This window comes from Neolamprologus brichardi, chromosome 23, assembly GCF_056152115.1.
Source record: "Neolamprologus brichardi isolate AB-2024 chromosome 23, ASM5615211v1, whole genome shotgun sequence".
In the NCBI taxonomy this organism is placed as follows: domain Eukaryota; kingdom Metazoa; phylum Chordata; class Actinopteri; order Cichliformes; family Cichlidae; genus Neolamprologus; species Neolamprologus brichardi.
The window spans coordinates 19475764-19490391 of NC_142125.1; the positions used below are offsets into that span (position 1 = coordinate 19475764).

Below are 14628 nucleotides of genomic sequence, written 5' to 3' on the forward strand. Positions count from 1 at the left end.
AAGTCCCAAACCATATCAAACATCCAGCAAAAAACAACTCAGGAAGAATTCATGAACACAAAAATTAAATGTGGATGAAGGAGCATCACAAATTTGGGCTTTCAGATCCAATGAATCACCAAGAAATTGCCTCAGACAAAATCACAAACACAAAGAAAATCACGGTCAGGACTCGCATCACAGTTTGGGCCCAGAAAGTCTAATACTCAACCAAACATCTAGCACCAAACGACTTAAGATGGCAGAGGTGGCATCATAAGTTTGGGCCTTCAGACACAATGAACCTATGAACCAATACATGAAGAATGGCCGAGGCAACATTGTAAACTGGGGGCTTCAAACCAAGGAAGACGCCAAACATCAGGGGATATACTTCACAAAGCTAAAGATCAGTTACATTGAGGTCACATCATGGTTTGAGGCTTCTAATTGGGACTTAACTAAAGATACGTCACTTTTTGTGGCTTCTTCCCAATAACTACACCACAGAATGACTTTGAACAGAGGAAATCCACCGTCAGAAATCACAGGTTGCTCTTGTTCAGTAAAGGTTGTTAAAATGTTTGTCAGTTACCTACATAAACACTCTGTCTTTGTGCCACTGTGACTTAGACACAGATCAGATCACATATTTATTCACTCATTTAATGCAGATGTGCATGCAGTGTCTGGGTCAGTCAGGACCTTGATGGCTCCGGACACTCTCTTGCTCCTCCTCTTTGTCCTTCCTCCCGCTGTAATGTCTGATTCTTTTATTAATCCCGTTGGGGAATCGTCTCTTTTTGTAGCCCCCCACCTTCCTCCCCCCGCTATGATAAAACTTAATTGCTGTTCGGTTTGAGCTAAATAGCTGAGCGGGTCCATTTAAGTCTTAATTGATGTGTGATTAAGAGCGTTCGAATGGCTCCGGCCGGGACGTCGAAGGAGGAGGAGGGAGTGTGCCGGGGAGGAATGTCACCTTCCCAGAGGACTGGACTCTGGTTTCCCGGTCGTGTTGGACACTTTTCCCTGACAGATGGCTGCTTACCGTCCTGGAAGACTCGCTCCACGTTGAGGCCGTAGGTGGCGCAGGTTTCATAGTAGGTGCATCGTTTGAGGTCGTTGGAGAGCTTCCTGGCCCGGGTATCGTCGATCACCCTCGGGTTGGTCGAGCTGATGGCGTCTGAGAGGGAAATGACAAAGAAAGAGCTTGAGTCTAACTTTAAATCCACATTTTACAGTAAAAGAAAGAAACTAAAAGGCACCAATCTATTTTTATTCAGGCGTTTACCCTAATGTAGGTATATAAGGTGTCATAAATATAATAAAAGCTGTAAGACTGACTCAGTCATGTATTTTATTAGATTTCTGGCCTTTAGATTCAGAAGGAACGCCTCCACATCAGCGCTGTGGCTCATGAAGGTGAAAAGAAACAAGAGCCCAGACTTTAACGAGGAAAACTTCAGCAGTACTCTGGCGCCATCTGCTGGTTATGAGAGTAATAAGTACGTTTGTATTAAGCTACTTCCAAGTGCAACAAAATAGGTAATAACAACAGCTCTAGAGAGGACCGGCTCATGCAAAAATCTGCCAAATAACATCTATTAATAATATTTGTAATTATTTATACGAGTGTATTTCACTTTAAGGAATGAACGCCTCCATGAACAACACTGAGGCATACTTATAATTACTTTAAAATGACTCCGATGTCACTGGAGGTGACATGAAGAACCTGTCCTGTGTTTAAAGACGTTTCCTCCTGTTTTAATGTTTGAGGGACCACATGTGTCAAAGTAATTGCTCCTATTATCTGTTTTATTTAACCTATCTGCTAAAGAATGTAGAACCAACTCTTAGATGTGCTGGCTGTTAAACTCAACATGGGTTCATGTTGTTTTTTTCAGGTGAACACCAGGAAAAAAGGATGACAGAGGCAGGCAGATGTTATACAGGTAACTTTAACTGCAGCTGGAAATGAATATCAGAATGTGGAAGCGGCGTCCTGAGAGGATTTCAGTGATTACACAAACACTGGGTCTTTATTGTTGCTCGTTTGTGGAGAATATTTGTGCTCTCTGGTGTTTCTCTCCACCTGCAGCTTACTGGGACAAACTCAGTGAGACTGTAAATACATTAATACATACAAGATTTCAGCTCAGTAACAGCACAGCAGGACTCGTCAACATAGCTAGGCTTTCATTGTTTTTTTGGCTGACTCAACAAAACCTAAAACCCCAGCAGGAGATAACAGGTATCATGATGGTGGTTTTCATCTTTCTTTGTTATCTGCTTCAGGCTCTCTTCCTCAGAAAATCATCCCTATGAGTGCCACCTACACCAATCAGACATGTTAAAACTAGAGATGGACCGATCCGATATTACGTATCGGTCCGATACTGACCTAAATTACTGGATCGGATATCGGAGAGAAATAAAAAATGTAATCCGATCCGAAGTATCACAAAATCACCTCACAAAATGCGCTAATTGGCGTAACCCAGCTCAGCGCATCGGAGCACTATGTGTCACGTGACAGAGCGACTGTTGTCTGCGAGACCTGTCGGTGGTCTGTTGGAACATTTGGAGCCTCGCTACATGCTTCCTAACCGGGCATTTCATCTCGGCGAAAACTATCCCAGAGAAGTAAAACAAGTGTGTAAGTTCATCCCTGAATGTTTGCATAGTATTTCCACGTTAAGTTAACAACTGATATATTGAGCCACAGCTGGCCATCGGAGTTCCATATTGAGGTGAAAAGGAAGCGATTTGTCCCGGACTTCAGCTAGAATTAAAAAATAGACACAAAGCTGGATTTATTCTGTCTTTGCTGCGCAGTTGCATCTACTTCTCTCATTCACTCCCCCTCCCTCTCCTGTTATTACTTCAAACATGAAACTGATCAATGATCAGCTGTCCCGTCTTTCTTGTTTGTTTATCGCCCACTTTGAGCTAGAAAGAGGAGACCAGCGGATAAACAACAGCAGCACGTTTAAGCTTGATCAGCTGTTGTTAGAATTTATTTAATATTACTTTCTAGTATCAGCTGATGTTTGCTGGAGCCACGGCTGTAAAGGCTGCTGGTCATGATATCCGTTTGGATATTTGTTGAGAGGGAAACATGAAGATGAAACCAGGAGATGTCCTTACTGAATCATCAGAGCTGAACAGGTGATGGAGAAACAGGTTTACCTTTTAGGTGACATGAATGAGTTGAAGGGAAGTTATGAACTGTTTCTGAGAGACAAATAACACCAGGATCCTTTTCTAAGTAGCTGACAGCTGGTAACTGTGCAGGGGCGGGTCTAGCAAAGTTTTGTCGGGGGCCAGGTTGGACATTAACAGGGAAAGGGGGGCACAAAGAAATACTTTTCTTTGTTATGTCATTTAAAAACTTGTCTGAATAAACTGAACTGAATAAATAATTATCTGAATCTTACAACAAAAGTGGTCATCTGATTAAATGTATAGAAATCCATTATTGCATATAGTAACTAATAAGTCTAATATACCCTAGTAAGCTATAGTACTTTTTCCTTTGGAAAGGTACCATCTGTGCAGTCTGCAATTCTGTTGAAGATGTTGAATCTATTTAATTATTGTAGAAAAATAATTGATTTCTGTGAATTTGTTTTACACTTGCATTAAATTAAAGGTGATTATATCGATTAAGGGCGGAGGGTTTTAGGTATTAGGTTCCCTAATATTTTTGCTAGGAGTTGGCAACCCTATTAGTTAGGTAGGTAAGTACTCTATAAAATACCAGAAAAGGGAGGATGGTGTAGGTTTAAATTTATTAGATTGATCAGTGTTGCTGAACTATAAAATGTTTTGGGCGGAGTGTATTTTTTGCATACAGGTATAACAGAATAGCTTCAGTCTCTTGTTTTTTTAAAACTTGAGTATGAACTTATACAAAATGCAGCAAGATATCTATTTAAAAAAAAACAGTTTTATTGATTACAAAATGCGCTATATCGGATTCATATCGGTATCGGCAGATATCCAAATTTATGATATTGGAATCGGTATCGTGCCATCTCTAGTTAAAACACATTCTTCCAGCAGATAACCTTTATCAAGTTTATTAAAATCATGCTGTAAATAAAAAATGTGCTGCTTCCAGATGATTTTAAACCCAAACATAAAATCACCAGGTCAGGAGCAGCATCAGTTACCATGGTGAGCTTTGACGCAACTGTTTATTAATCAGATCATTACTTTATTGGATTAACTGATCCATTAAGAGTAAAACAAATGAAAATGCTGCTTTAAAATGTCCAAACAGAGGAATAACTTTCAGTTCAGACTGATAATAAAGACAAAACTGTAACGACAAAGAATTATTCATGTCCTTTGACGCGCGGATCGGCCAGCGTTCAGCCTAAACACTCTACAAATCTACTGATGTTTTCCTGCTGTGTCTTCTTAGTTTTATGGTTCCTATATCTGGATCTATGTAGAATAACGGCAGTTTGCAGGGCAGACATTTTTTCTAATACTTCTATGAGTGCATAAAATGCAAATAAAGAAAAGGAGGAATAAACTTAAAATTAACAGCAGCCACAAAATGCTAATCAGAGGCAATGAAGTCAAGTTTACAGCTGCAATTAGGATTGTGCACCACTAGGTGGTAGCAAAGCTCTAGAAAAGTGGACTGTCCAGAGAGAAAGAGAGAGCTTCCTGCTAGGGACTAAAAATAAACCCCATCAAGTAGAGTTTTAAACAATACAAAGATTGGGTGTTTATACAGAGGTGTGTGTGTGTGCGTGTGTGCGTGTGTGTAGTACCTTGTGTGCCGACAAGCACCAGTGGCAGGTCAGCGGTGTTCCTGTAGTTGGCGAGGCGGCTGAAGTAGTGATAAACAGTCTGAAAGCTGATCTCGTCCTCCAGACTGAAGACAAATATGACTGCGTCCACCCATAACGCAAACTGCACACACACACACGCATACACACACAAACAGGGTTGTAAATCCAAACTTTATTTAAAGCATAAATTTATTATTTCTCACAAATATCAGCCTAACAAAAATGCCGGGCTCTCTGGGCTCACAGTGTTCTCACAGTCTAGTCTGAAGGAGGTGCAGTACCCACCTGTGCCTCCGGGGGGCCTCCTTCATCTCTGATGAGCAGCAGGTGACTCTGACCATCCACTACAATCTCCTTCTTAAAGCGCCCGCCTGCAGAAAAGACACACAGGTTACTAACAGCGATGCCAGCGGTGGGAGGTGGTCTGATCTACGGGGAGGTGGAGCCGATCAGCTGATCGAGTGTGAGATGATGAACGCTACACAGGAGGGAGGTGATTGGACAGGAAAGTAAACTAATACATATGGGGGAATGAGGGAGATAACCAGCAGCTGAGAGCGAAAAACACTAAGGGTTAAAAAAAACAAAACAACACAAAACGGGGTAAGCCATCTTTTATGTACAGTCTGTGGCTGTGACCACATTTAAGCAATACGGAAGCCTCTCAGTGCCTTACACTGCTCTAAAAACCAGCTTCAAACAGGGTCAGAAGTCCAGGGGGGGCAGAAGGAGGAGCTTCCTGCTCCCACCTGATGTTCTGCTGTAACAGGTGCCTGCAGATGACTGAGGACCTGGAACATCTCATCAGGAGCACTGATGATCCGACAGCTTCTGCCTCTTTCTACCATGAACTCGTGCATTTTGTTGTGCTCTGACCGTTCATCTCCGGGCTTGCTGCTGCTTTAAGAAACTCCACTCTGACACAAATATAAACAGCAGTGTGGCAAGTCACTGTGGGAACGAGCGTCTCTTCCTCAGCATTTACAGGAAGTCGCCGGTGTTATTTCGGACTCTCTCTCTCAGCTGGATCAGCTGATCTTGGGATGGCGTGGCCGAGCTAGCGCAGCTGCAGTAATGACACACTAGATGTTTAGAGAGCGGCGAGCACAGGAAGTGGACATGTTTCCATCACTTGCCCTTTCCTTACCCTGACGTTAAATATTTGTGTCAAGAGGAGCTGGTTTTATGTGAGAGGGGCTTCCTGCAGCCACTGCCTTTCACAATAAAAGCCCTCAAAGCTTCTGAGGAGTGCATCAACACAACTTATGACAGTGGATGTCCATCTTTTATTTACAGTGTGTGTGTGTCTGTGGTCATTCTGCGATGAGTCCAGCTTGATAAACTGATTAATACCTTTAACATGTAACTAATGTCTTCACTGATCAATACAGCCATCTAGTCATCTTACTTCTGCACCATTATAGAAACAAACGTACGAAACAGGATCATAAACACAGCTGACTGATCCACACATGCAATTAAAGAAAAGTCTCCAGTGTTACGATTTTCTCTTTAATCGGTTAATAGAATCACTTATTGATTCTTTAAAGACAAATAAAAAGTCATAAGTTTATCCTTTGGAGTTTAAACAGGCAGAAAAAGGAAAGTGAACACTGATTTAATACTAAACATGAAAAATGGTTCACTAGTGATCTGAAATTAATCTAAGATCGTTCACCTTTTTTGATCAAGATGGAAGAAAATCAGTGAAGCAGGTGAACACGATGAGGATGGAGACGAGAAAAAATAATGAAAAATAATGAGGGGGCGGAGCTACACATTCAGTCGCAGCAGCCAATCGAGTTCAGCTTCAGGTTCAGCAGCTGGAAGCATTAAATAATCCAGATGTTTCAAATCTGACTTGATGAAATTATTTGTACAAACATGTAAAAAAACAAAAAACAAAAATGAAAGATGAAGCAGTCAAATCTCTGGAGACGTGCAGCGTGATGTTTGGCGGTTGTTTGATGACGTGGAGCTGAGACGCGGTGCTGAACCCGAGCTGATCTCAACGTGCTGCTGTCTGAACCAATGAGGCGATGAATCGAAGGATAGAGGGATGGACAGGTGAAGGAGGGAGGAAGGATAGTTACCTGCATCCACGTCAGCTATTGTACAAGAGCAGCCCCGAAGGAAGAAAGAGGAAACAAAAAGCAAAACAACAGCCACAGTTAATGCATGCACAGTCCAATCAGGAGACAGCGAGGAAGGTGTTTGAGAGAGGTTCAAAGAGAGGACACGAGGGAGAAGAAGAAGTAGAAAGAGCAGTAAAGAACAGTACACAGTTTCATTTGCAGTCAGCTGGAGATCAAAGCAGTGAATAAACAAACACGTAAACACGAGAAAAGCTCAGAGGTGAGGAGGACAGAGGACAGAGGTGAGAGGAAGGATGGACCGCTTTCCTTCATGAGTTTGGGGTCATTTAAGTCACTGTCACCACCTCGTTACAGCAGATTTATACAAAGACGCTGAGTCATTAGAGATTGCTGAGGTCACATTAATCACTTTCAGCAAACTTGGAGCTGAATGAAGACGTTTGGATTTCTTTGCCATTCTGTAAAATGCTGAACGTGTTTTCTCTGTATGAGTAATGATGTGGAAGAGCCAGCGGAGTACAAAGCTTTAACATGCTGCCCCGCCCCAGCATTACACTAAAGATACTTAATGGCAGCAGGAAATCAACCTTAGACTGTTTTCATTATGAACTATGTTTTGGGACCATTTCAGAGTTTTTTCTTTATGTTTTTTTCTAAATGTTTTGAATTGCATTTGGACTGTTTCAGATTTACAATTTACTTAGTTTTCAGTTGTTTGAACTTAACTGTATTTAGAAAGTTTGACTTTCTGAGTTGTGGTTTTGGTGTTTTGGGGAGTAGATTTTTATTTATTTATGTTTTTTGTTTTTTTTTTAGTTTTTTCTGGCTTGACTTTAAGCTGCTTTTAGACTCATTTAAAAACCGACTTCATTCTACATTTTGATTATGGACTATTCAGGGACATGGTTTGGAAGATTTTGGACTTTAGTCCTCTGATTTGGGTCTGTGTTTGAACTGTTTTAGACTTACTGGGGACTAAGTTTTGTGCTGTTTGAGTTATTTGGGACTTGATTTAAGACTTTGATTTTGGACTGTGGGTTGAAATTATTTTAAAATTAATTTTGGACATTTTTCAGTTTGGGATTCTGATTTAGTGATCTAGTTTTTGGACTTACTTTTGTGGTGTTTAACCTCGGGACTTCAAGACTTTGATTTTTAACTCTTTAGGGGTTTTGTTTGGATGATTCTGAAGTGGGTTTTGGTTTGACTTAAACTTAATTCGGGACTTAGTAAGTTTTGGATTCAATTTTGGAATATGTTTAGGACTTCTTGTAAATTTTTTAGGTTCAGATTTGAAAATTTGGGGAGGTGATTTAATCTTTGCCTCGTGTGGTGGCCACCATACTCACCTGTCACTGCTTAGATTCCAGCCGGAGACACTAATCCCGTTTGAGATTGCGCCAGGAAAGTTGCCCAGCATAACAATCTGTCAAATTAAACATGCAGAGCGACCCACTGTGGTGACCCCTTATGGCAAGAGAAAAGTTTTTATGGGCAGGATTAAATCTGAGGTTTTTAAATACACGTGTGTCTTCTATGACACCTTGATGCTGAGAGCTGCAGATTGTCTTTCATGACTGGATGTTCAGAGCTGTACTCCTGCTCCTTCTGGTACGATCACTGAAGAATAAATAATAATAAACTTTTGGGGTGTCACCTTCTTTTCTGACAAATAGCAGACTGAACCAAAGCTTGCCTCTCCACACGTCTGTGTAAACCTGACAAAAACAATAATAGAGTAATAAAATAAAACTTAATGACTGTTCTGGAAAGGTGGAACTGGAGACTTTGTTGATGCCTCCCAGCGTTTCTTTTTCCGTTAAAACCACGAGAACAATAGAATCTGTGAATGATGTTTGGCTGCTTGTGAGAGCGGCAGCTCCTCAAACCACAGTCAGCAGCATTAGTTTGGTGGCTGTGGGTGATTTCCCAACCATAGCTCCCCTCTCTCTCCCTGTTGTAATGGATCCCATGTGCTGCTGTACAAACAGTCTCAGTCTGACTTTTTCTCAAACTATCAGTGCTGCTTCTGCAGGATTTCACTCTCTGCAAAGTGTCAGAGTCTTTAGAAATAGAAATAAACCTGGGCATTTCTGACAGTCCTTAAACGCACCACAGAGGTAAATCTGGGCAACCTGCATGTTTTTGAGTCAGCGATGAAGCTTTTTTTCCCTCTGCAGCAGCGAGGCTCCAGCCTGCAGCCTCAGAATAGTTCTGGTCGGTGGCTTCGTGGCGCTGCGGTTGCCTCGCCGCTCGCAAGCCACCAACTCCGCTCCCAATCAATCGCCATGGGAATCCAGGCAGCCGGCGTATTTTTAGATCCGAGGAATTTCAAAACAGCTTTCCCCCTTGGGCTGCTTTTATTTCTCTGTGGTTATGCAACGATTTCAGAAAAGCTTTTTATCTCCTTTTTTTAAATTTAATTGGACTTGAATCGCCGCTTCCTCGACGGGCAGTGGTGCCAAGTAATTCGATAAAAGATAAGGGGGAGCCGTTGTTTGAATGTGGTATGTGGACCTGCTCGAAAAGCTGTGTCGTGTTGCTTTTGGCAGTGCTGTGGTGTAATTAAGGCGGGAGGCCGCCGGGCATTTAGCAGCACGACACTGAGGAGAACGTCACCACCGTGGAAGACTTTCTCATGTTTTAGCGTGAAGTTATCTGCTCTGGGATTCCCCATCGCCACCAACTCTCTCCCAGCTGTCTTTGCTCTGCTTGTAGTTTTTTTCTTTTTTTGCTTTAATGTAGTCCCTGGGGTTCCCTCTTATCAGCTGACCTTCGATCAACCTCTCTGCAGGCGTATTAAATAAAAAAAATAAACCTCCTCCTCTTCCTGCCTCCCACACTTCGAAGTCTCTCCGCAGAGGGACCAGCAGCTAAAATTGGTCTGTGGGCTGATTTCGGGGTGGGTCCCCACATAACAACATAACAAAAGCAGCAAAGGTTTCTTCCCAAATAAACCATGTTTGATGGTTTTCAAGGCTTTAAATACACAAAGAGGTTGGCAGGGGGTAATTAGCTGCAGCTCCACAGCAGACCCTCAAAAGTAGCCAAAGTACTTCTTTGACTCTCTTCAGTCTGAAGACTTCTGGCTGCAGCTATGTGCGTTGCTCAGCAGTTCAGAGCATTTTTAATTAGACTGAAAAATTCAAAACGTTCTGCAGAGGTTTTAAAGTAACGGAGTTTCATCTGGTCAGACAACTTAAAGCTTTTAATGTGAAAGGACAGCGAAAAGAAGGGTATTGAGCACTAACGCAACTAAAACCAAAACAAGGAAATAGTAAAGAAAATAAAACTTTCTTTAAAAATATGTTAACGTTACTGGGCAGAGACACGAGTTTTGAAAATATTTATTGAAATATATTAGACTGATTTTTGACTGCTTTTAGACTTTGTTTTGGGGTGTTCGGGACTTATTTTGGGTTCATTAAATTGGACCATGTAAGAACTAATTTCAGACTTGGAGTTTGGTCAACATTTTAGACGTTTTTAGAGTAATTTGATATTGATATTTTGATATTTGATATACAAATTGATGTCAACGAATTTGGGCCTAATTGTAGACTTGTGTTTGGATTGTGGTTTTGACCTGATTTTTGGCATTTTTTGTTAATTTTGGAAAATGGTTTTGGACTAAAATGTACAGTGAAAAGATTAAGAACAAAAAAGATTTACAACAGAAGAAACATTTACAACAATAAAACGTTCAGGCAATCATGGTAGGTAAAAGTAACAAAGAAGAAATTAAATAATAAAAGATCTTGTTTTAAATTCTTTTGTGTTTGTTTGGGGACTTTATGGACCTGGTCTGGGTTATTTAGAGTTTATTTTGGACTTTTTATTTATATATTTACTAGTTTTAGACTGTTTTCAGACTTGATTTGAAGCTGTTATAAACTTTTGATTTTGATTTAACTATTGGATTTTCATCCTTTGCATACTCTTTTAGCTCTTTTAAAAACCTTTTAAAACTTGGTGTCACGCTTCATAAATATATATTTTTAGTTATGCACGAAGGACCAAAACTGCCAAAATTAAAAAAGAAATAAAAAACACTGATGCTAAAAATAAATAACTTGCAAAATAAATATAAAGATGAGTAAACATAAATGCAGCTGCAAGTTGAATTTAAAAGTTCTAAACGTAATGACGCACTTATGTATAAATAAAGACAGATAAATAAACAAAAATGGAAAACAGAAAAAAATAATACATACGAAAAAAAATATTTATGTCTCATGTGAAAGACGGAAATCATTTTTAATATTTTTATAGGTGCATTTAATGGCATAATTTGTGTTATTGGCTTGCTCATTTTGGCAAGTTTGGTCCTCCATACCTGGCCATTGATTTCTTTATACAGGCAGAGGTATCGCCCCTGTTAGTTATCAGAAAGATGCCGTTTTTTTGTTTTTTTTTCTGAGGGAATAAAGAAGCGTTTTTGCTTCAACTAAACAACTAAACTCGAGCTTAAAGCTCCTCACCAGTGGTTTGAACTGTGAGTTCGGTGCACCACCTCTCTGGACAGTAAAAGGATGAATGAATGAAAAGTAAAAGCGCTGCAGCGTCTGTCGGTGTGATTGATAAAGGAAAGTGAGCAGAAAGTGCCTTGGCTGTGCGTGCAGGATCCCTGAGAGGAAAAAGCTCATGTGCTGAAATATTAAAGCGGGTTTAGTAAAGTGGGTCTGTGCCTGAGGACGCTGCCGTCCTGTACAGTAACAGTGTGTGTGTGGGCAGCTTTAATATTACATGAGGAATATGGCCGTCCCTGCAGGGCGTGTGAGCTGAGACACCGGAGTAAAGTAGGGCTTCATCTTTTCCCCGAGACAGAAAGTCATCTTTAAAGTTTCATAAGTGATTCTGGGTCAGCCAGTAGAGAAGTTTAACCTTTCAGGTCTTCACTGTTTCTCAGATATTAAGCAGCTGAGCGCGATGTTATGCTTAAATCACTTCTTCTTCACTTTTTAAATCCACGCTCACGCCCCGAAGAGGTCAAACTTGTTGGTTTTTCAGTAAGTAGAACAAATATCTAATTAAAGTTTGACTTTTTAATGTCACTTTCTGCTGTTTTCATCTCACTCAGTATTCATTTTCAGTCATTGCTTATATTGATATATTTTCCCTCTAACAGGCTGACAGATCGGCATTAAACCAGCAGATCTGATCATTTAAAGCCTCCTGCGGTGATTCAGCTCCATCTCAAACTCTACAAATGTTTATTTGAACCCAAAAAACCACTTCAGCTTTCTCCCGAAAGTGGAGTGAAATCTCTTTTTAATGCGACTTGGAGAGCTTCTGAGCCTGACTGAGGAGCTTTTTTTGCTCTTCTGGTTAGGCCTGTGCTGTAAGGAGGTCGTTAAATGACGTTTAATCCGCTCATTATTTTCTCCTCTGTGTTTTAGAGTGATTCAGTCTGAGAAGGCGGACGACTGCTCTGCCATTTTATTAGAAGAAGAAGAAGAAATAGCAGATCCAGCCAAACAAAGACAGACATGCTATGATGTTCTTACCCTCTGGTGACTCCTCCTGGACATACGTTCCTGTCAGGTATCTGTGGACCAGCGCTGACTTACCACTGGCCAGATTACCCACAATGCCCTGAGGGGGAGACAGAAGGGAAGTTAGCATCTCCTAAAACATTCAGCAGACTGTAATCACTCCATCAACAGGAACTCATACTGGTTTTAAAAGTTTTCTAGTGTTGCTGGTGAAGATGATATAATTCAAGCACATGGAGCTCTTACTGTTTCTGTGAGTGGGCAAACAAATGCTTCAGCAGGAATGAAATATGAATCAGTTACTCACAATTTTTTATTTGTTAGGCCCATAATAATCTCAACTTAAATTTTAGTTAAATGATAATATTGACATTTTACTCTAAAAATATTTATACATTATGTGAATATGTAACTTTTATCTTTAAATTTTAATATTTTTTAGTCCCTAAGTTATATCATAATTTTGACATTTTAGACATAAAATGTAATATTTTACTTTTATCTCTGAGCTTAATATTTTGGTCTTATAGTTTTTATACTTAATGTAAATATTTGACATTATTTTGACATTTTGCTTTTAAAGTTTGCTTCTCATGGTTGTGATGTATTGTTTGAATTTTGATGTTATAATCTCACAACTGTGACATTTTACTTTCATAATTTTGACATGACCTCATAGTTAATCTCATCTAATCATTTTTACTCTTAAATTACATTTTCAACATGTTTTTAAACTTTTATCTCAAAATATTTAACTTATGAAATTTTAATCTCACAATTTTAACATCCATCATTTATTTTATTTTTATTATTTAATCTTCAAAGTTAAACTGATCAAAATTGTACATCTGTTTGGTTATCTTCGTGTATTCACTTCTTGTAGTGTCCTAAAGCCTGCAGGTCAGGAATCGTGAGACAGAAGTCCAGGTCGGGTTTTTAAAGGAACTAAACCTTCAAAATAAAATACTTAGAGCACCTTTACATTGGCTGCTGTTTAGGGGAGCAACTCAATCTCGACATTTAAAAAATAAATCTCTTGAACATAATGTTTCTGAAATTCTTGTGTTTATTTATCTAATTAGTTAGTTTTTGTTTGTTGGGATTTTTGTTAAGTTTTGGCAGGAAATGATCTCCGTAGTGGTACGCCATCCCGCTGAAGCTTGACTCTTGGACAGGTGACCCCCTCCCCTTTAATGCTCTGAACTCACCACTTTGAGCTCGGGCACCGTCCGACTCAGCGTCCACTCCTGACTGTTTACAAACGCATCTGAAAGACACAAAGAAAGAAAAAACACACATTATTAAACTGTGAGGAACATGTGATGCCTTCAGGAAAAAAAATGGAATTAAAAATGCCTGATGGAGTAACGAGGCAGCCAATCAGCTCCTCCTCAGTGGTGTCAAGGGTGACAAAGAGGAAGACGAGGCTTGTTAAAGCTGACAGACGACCAACACCAGGCCAGAAGTCACAGCAGACTGAACACGATAACAGGACACAATCAGAAATACCGTCATGGTACAGAAGAACCATGAAGAACCACAGCTGAGAAAATACAAAGGTTAAAAGCAACCAAAAATAACACTATATAAAAACTTATAAGACAAAAAGTCCATTAAGAGGGGGATCAACTTACATTAATCTATATGTTCTTTAAGCACTTTAATCTTAGAATCAATCAATCAAATGTTAGAATCAGAAAATAAAGACAAAATCAGTAGATGAGAAAATATTTGTATTCTAAGTTCTTCTAAAGGTTCCCCACAAATTAACTCCTGCAACCATCTGAGGTGCCGAGTGTCAGAGGTCATGGGAAATGAGGAGGGCGGAGGCCAAACGATGTCAAAACACACACACACTTGCACTGTGTGTGTGTGTGTGTGTGTTATTGGAGTGTGATAATGTTGGTATTATCAGGGAGGTCGTTTCCACTCACACTGCACAGACGGCTCTCTAACAAAAACACTCTGTGGTTTTAAAAACACACACACACTTTAAACAGGACAAAACACCAGCAGTGAGAAAACACAGGCCCGTGGACCAAATCTGGGCCCTCCCACTGAAAGAATGCGGCCTCTTACAGAGAGCTGGGTTTGTTTGTTTTCTACAGTCAGCTAAAAACCGTACAGTAAAGGTACTCTAACACACCTTTAAAGTATTCAATATGGGGCTGTAGTTCTTTAAGTTCTGTTATCAAATAAATAGAAAACGTTTCAAAGCCTCAAACAAACTTTACTGGATAAAACACA

At 40.0% G+C, this 14628-nt stretch overlaps 1 protein-coding gene across 7 annotated transcripts in view; it reads right to left on the reverse strand.

Annotated features, from left to right (window-relative positions):
* agap1 (ArfGAP with GTPase domain, ankyrin repeat and PH domain 1) overlaps window positions 1–14628 on the reverse strand; it is a 185051-nt gene that overhangs the window by 85407 nt on the left and 85016 nt on the right. For 5 of the 7 annotated variants that reach the window (XM_006800302.2, XM_035911846.2, XM_035911847.2 and 2 more), the window contains 6 exons: window positions 13590–13648; window positions 12394–12481; window positions 6884–6898; window positions 5076–5161; window positions 4770–4911; window positions 1028–1162 (listed from right to left, as the gene is read on the reverse strand). In XM_006800302.2, the coding sequence (XP_006800365.2) occupies window positions 1028–1162; window positions 4770–4911; window positions 5076–5161; window positions 6884–6898; window positions 12394–12481; window positions 13590–13648 (525 nt within the window). The remainder of the gene's footprint in view (window positions 1–1027; window positions 1163–4769; window positions 4912–5075; window positions 5162–6883; window positions 6899–12393; window positions 12482–13589; window positions 13649–14628) is intronic. The other 2 variants (XM_006800304.2, XM_035911845.2) reach the window with 1 other exon arrangement.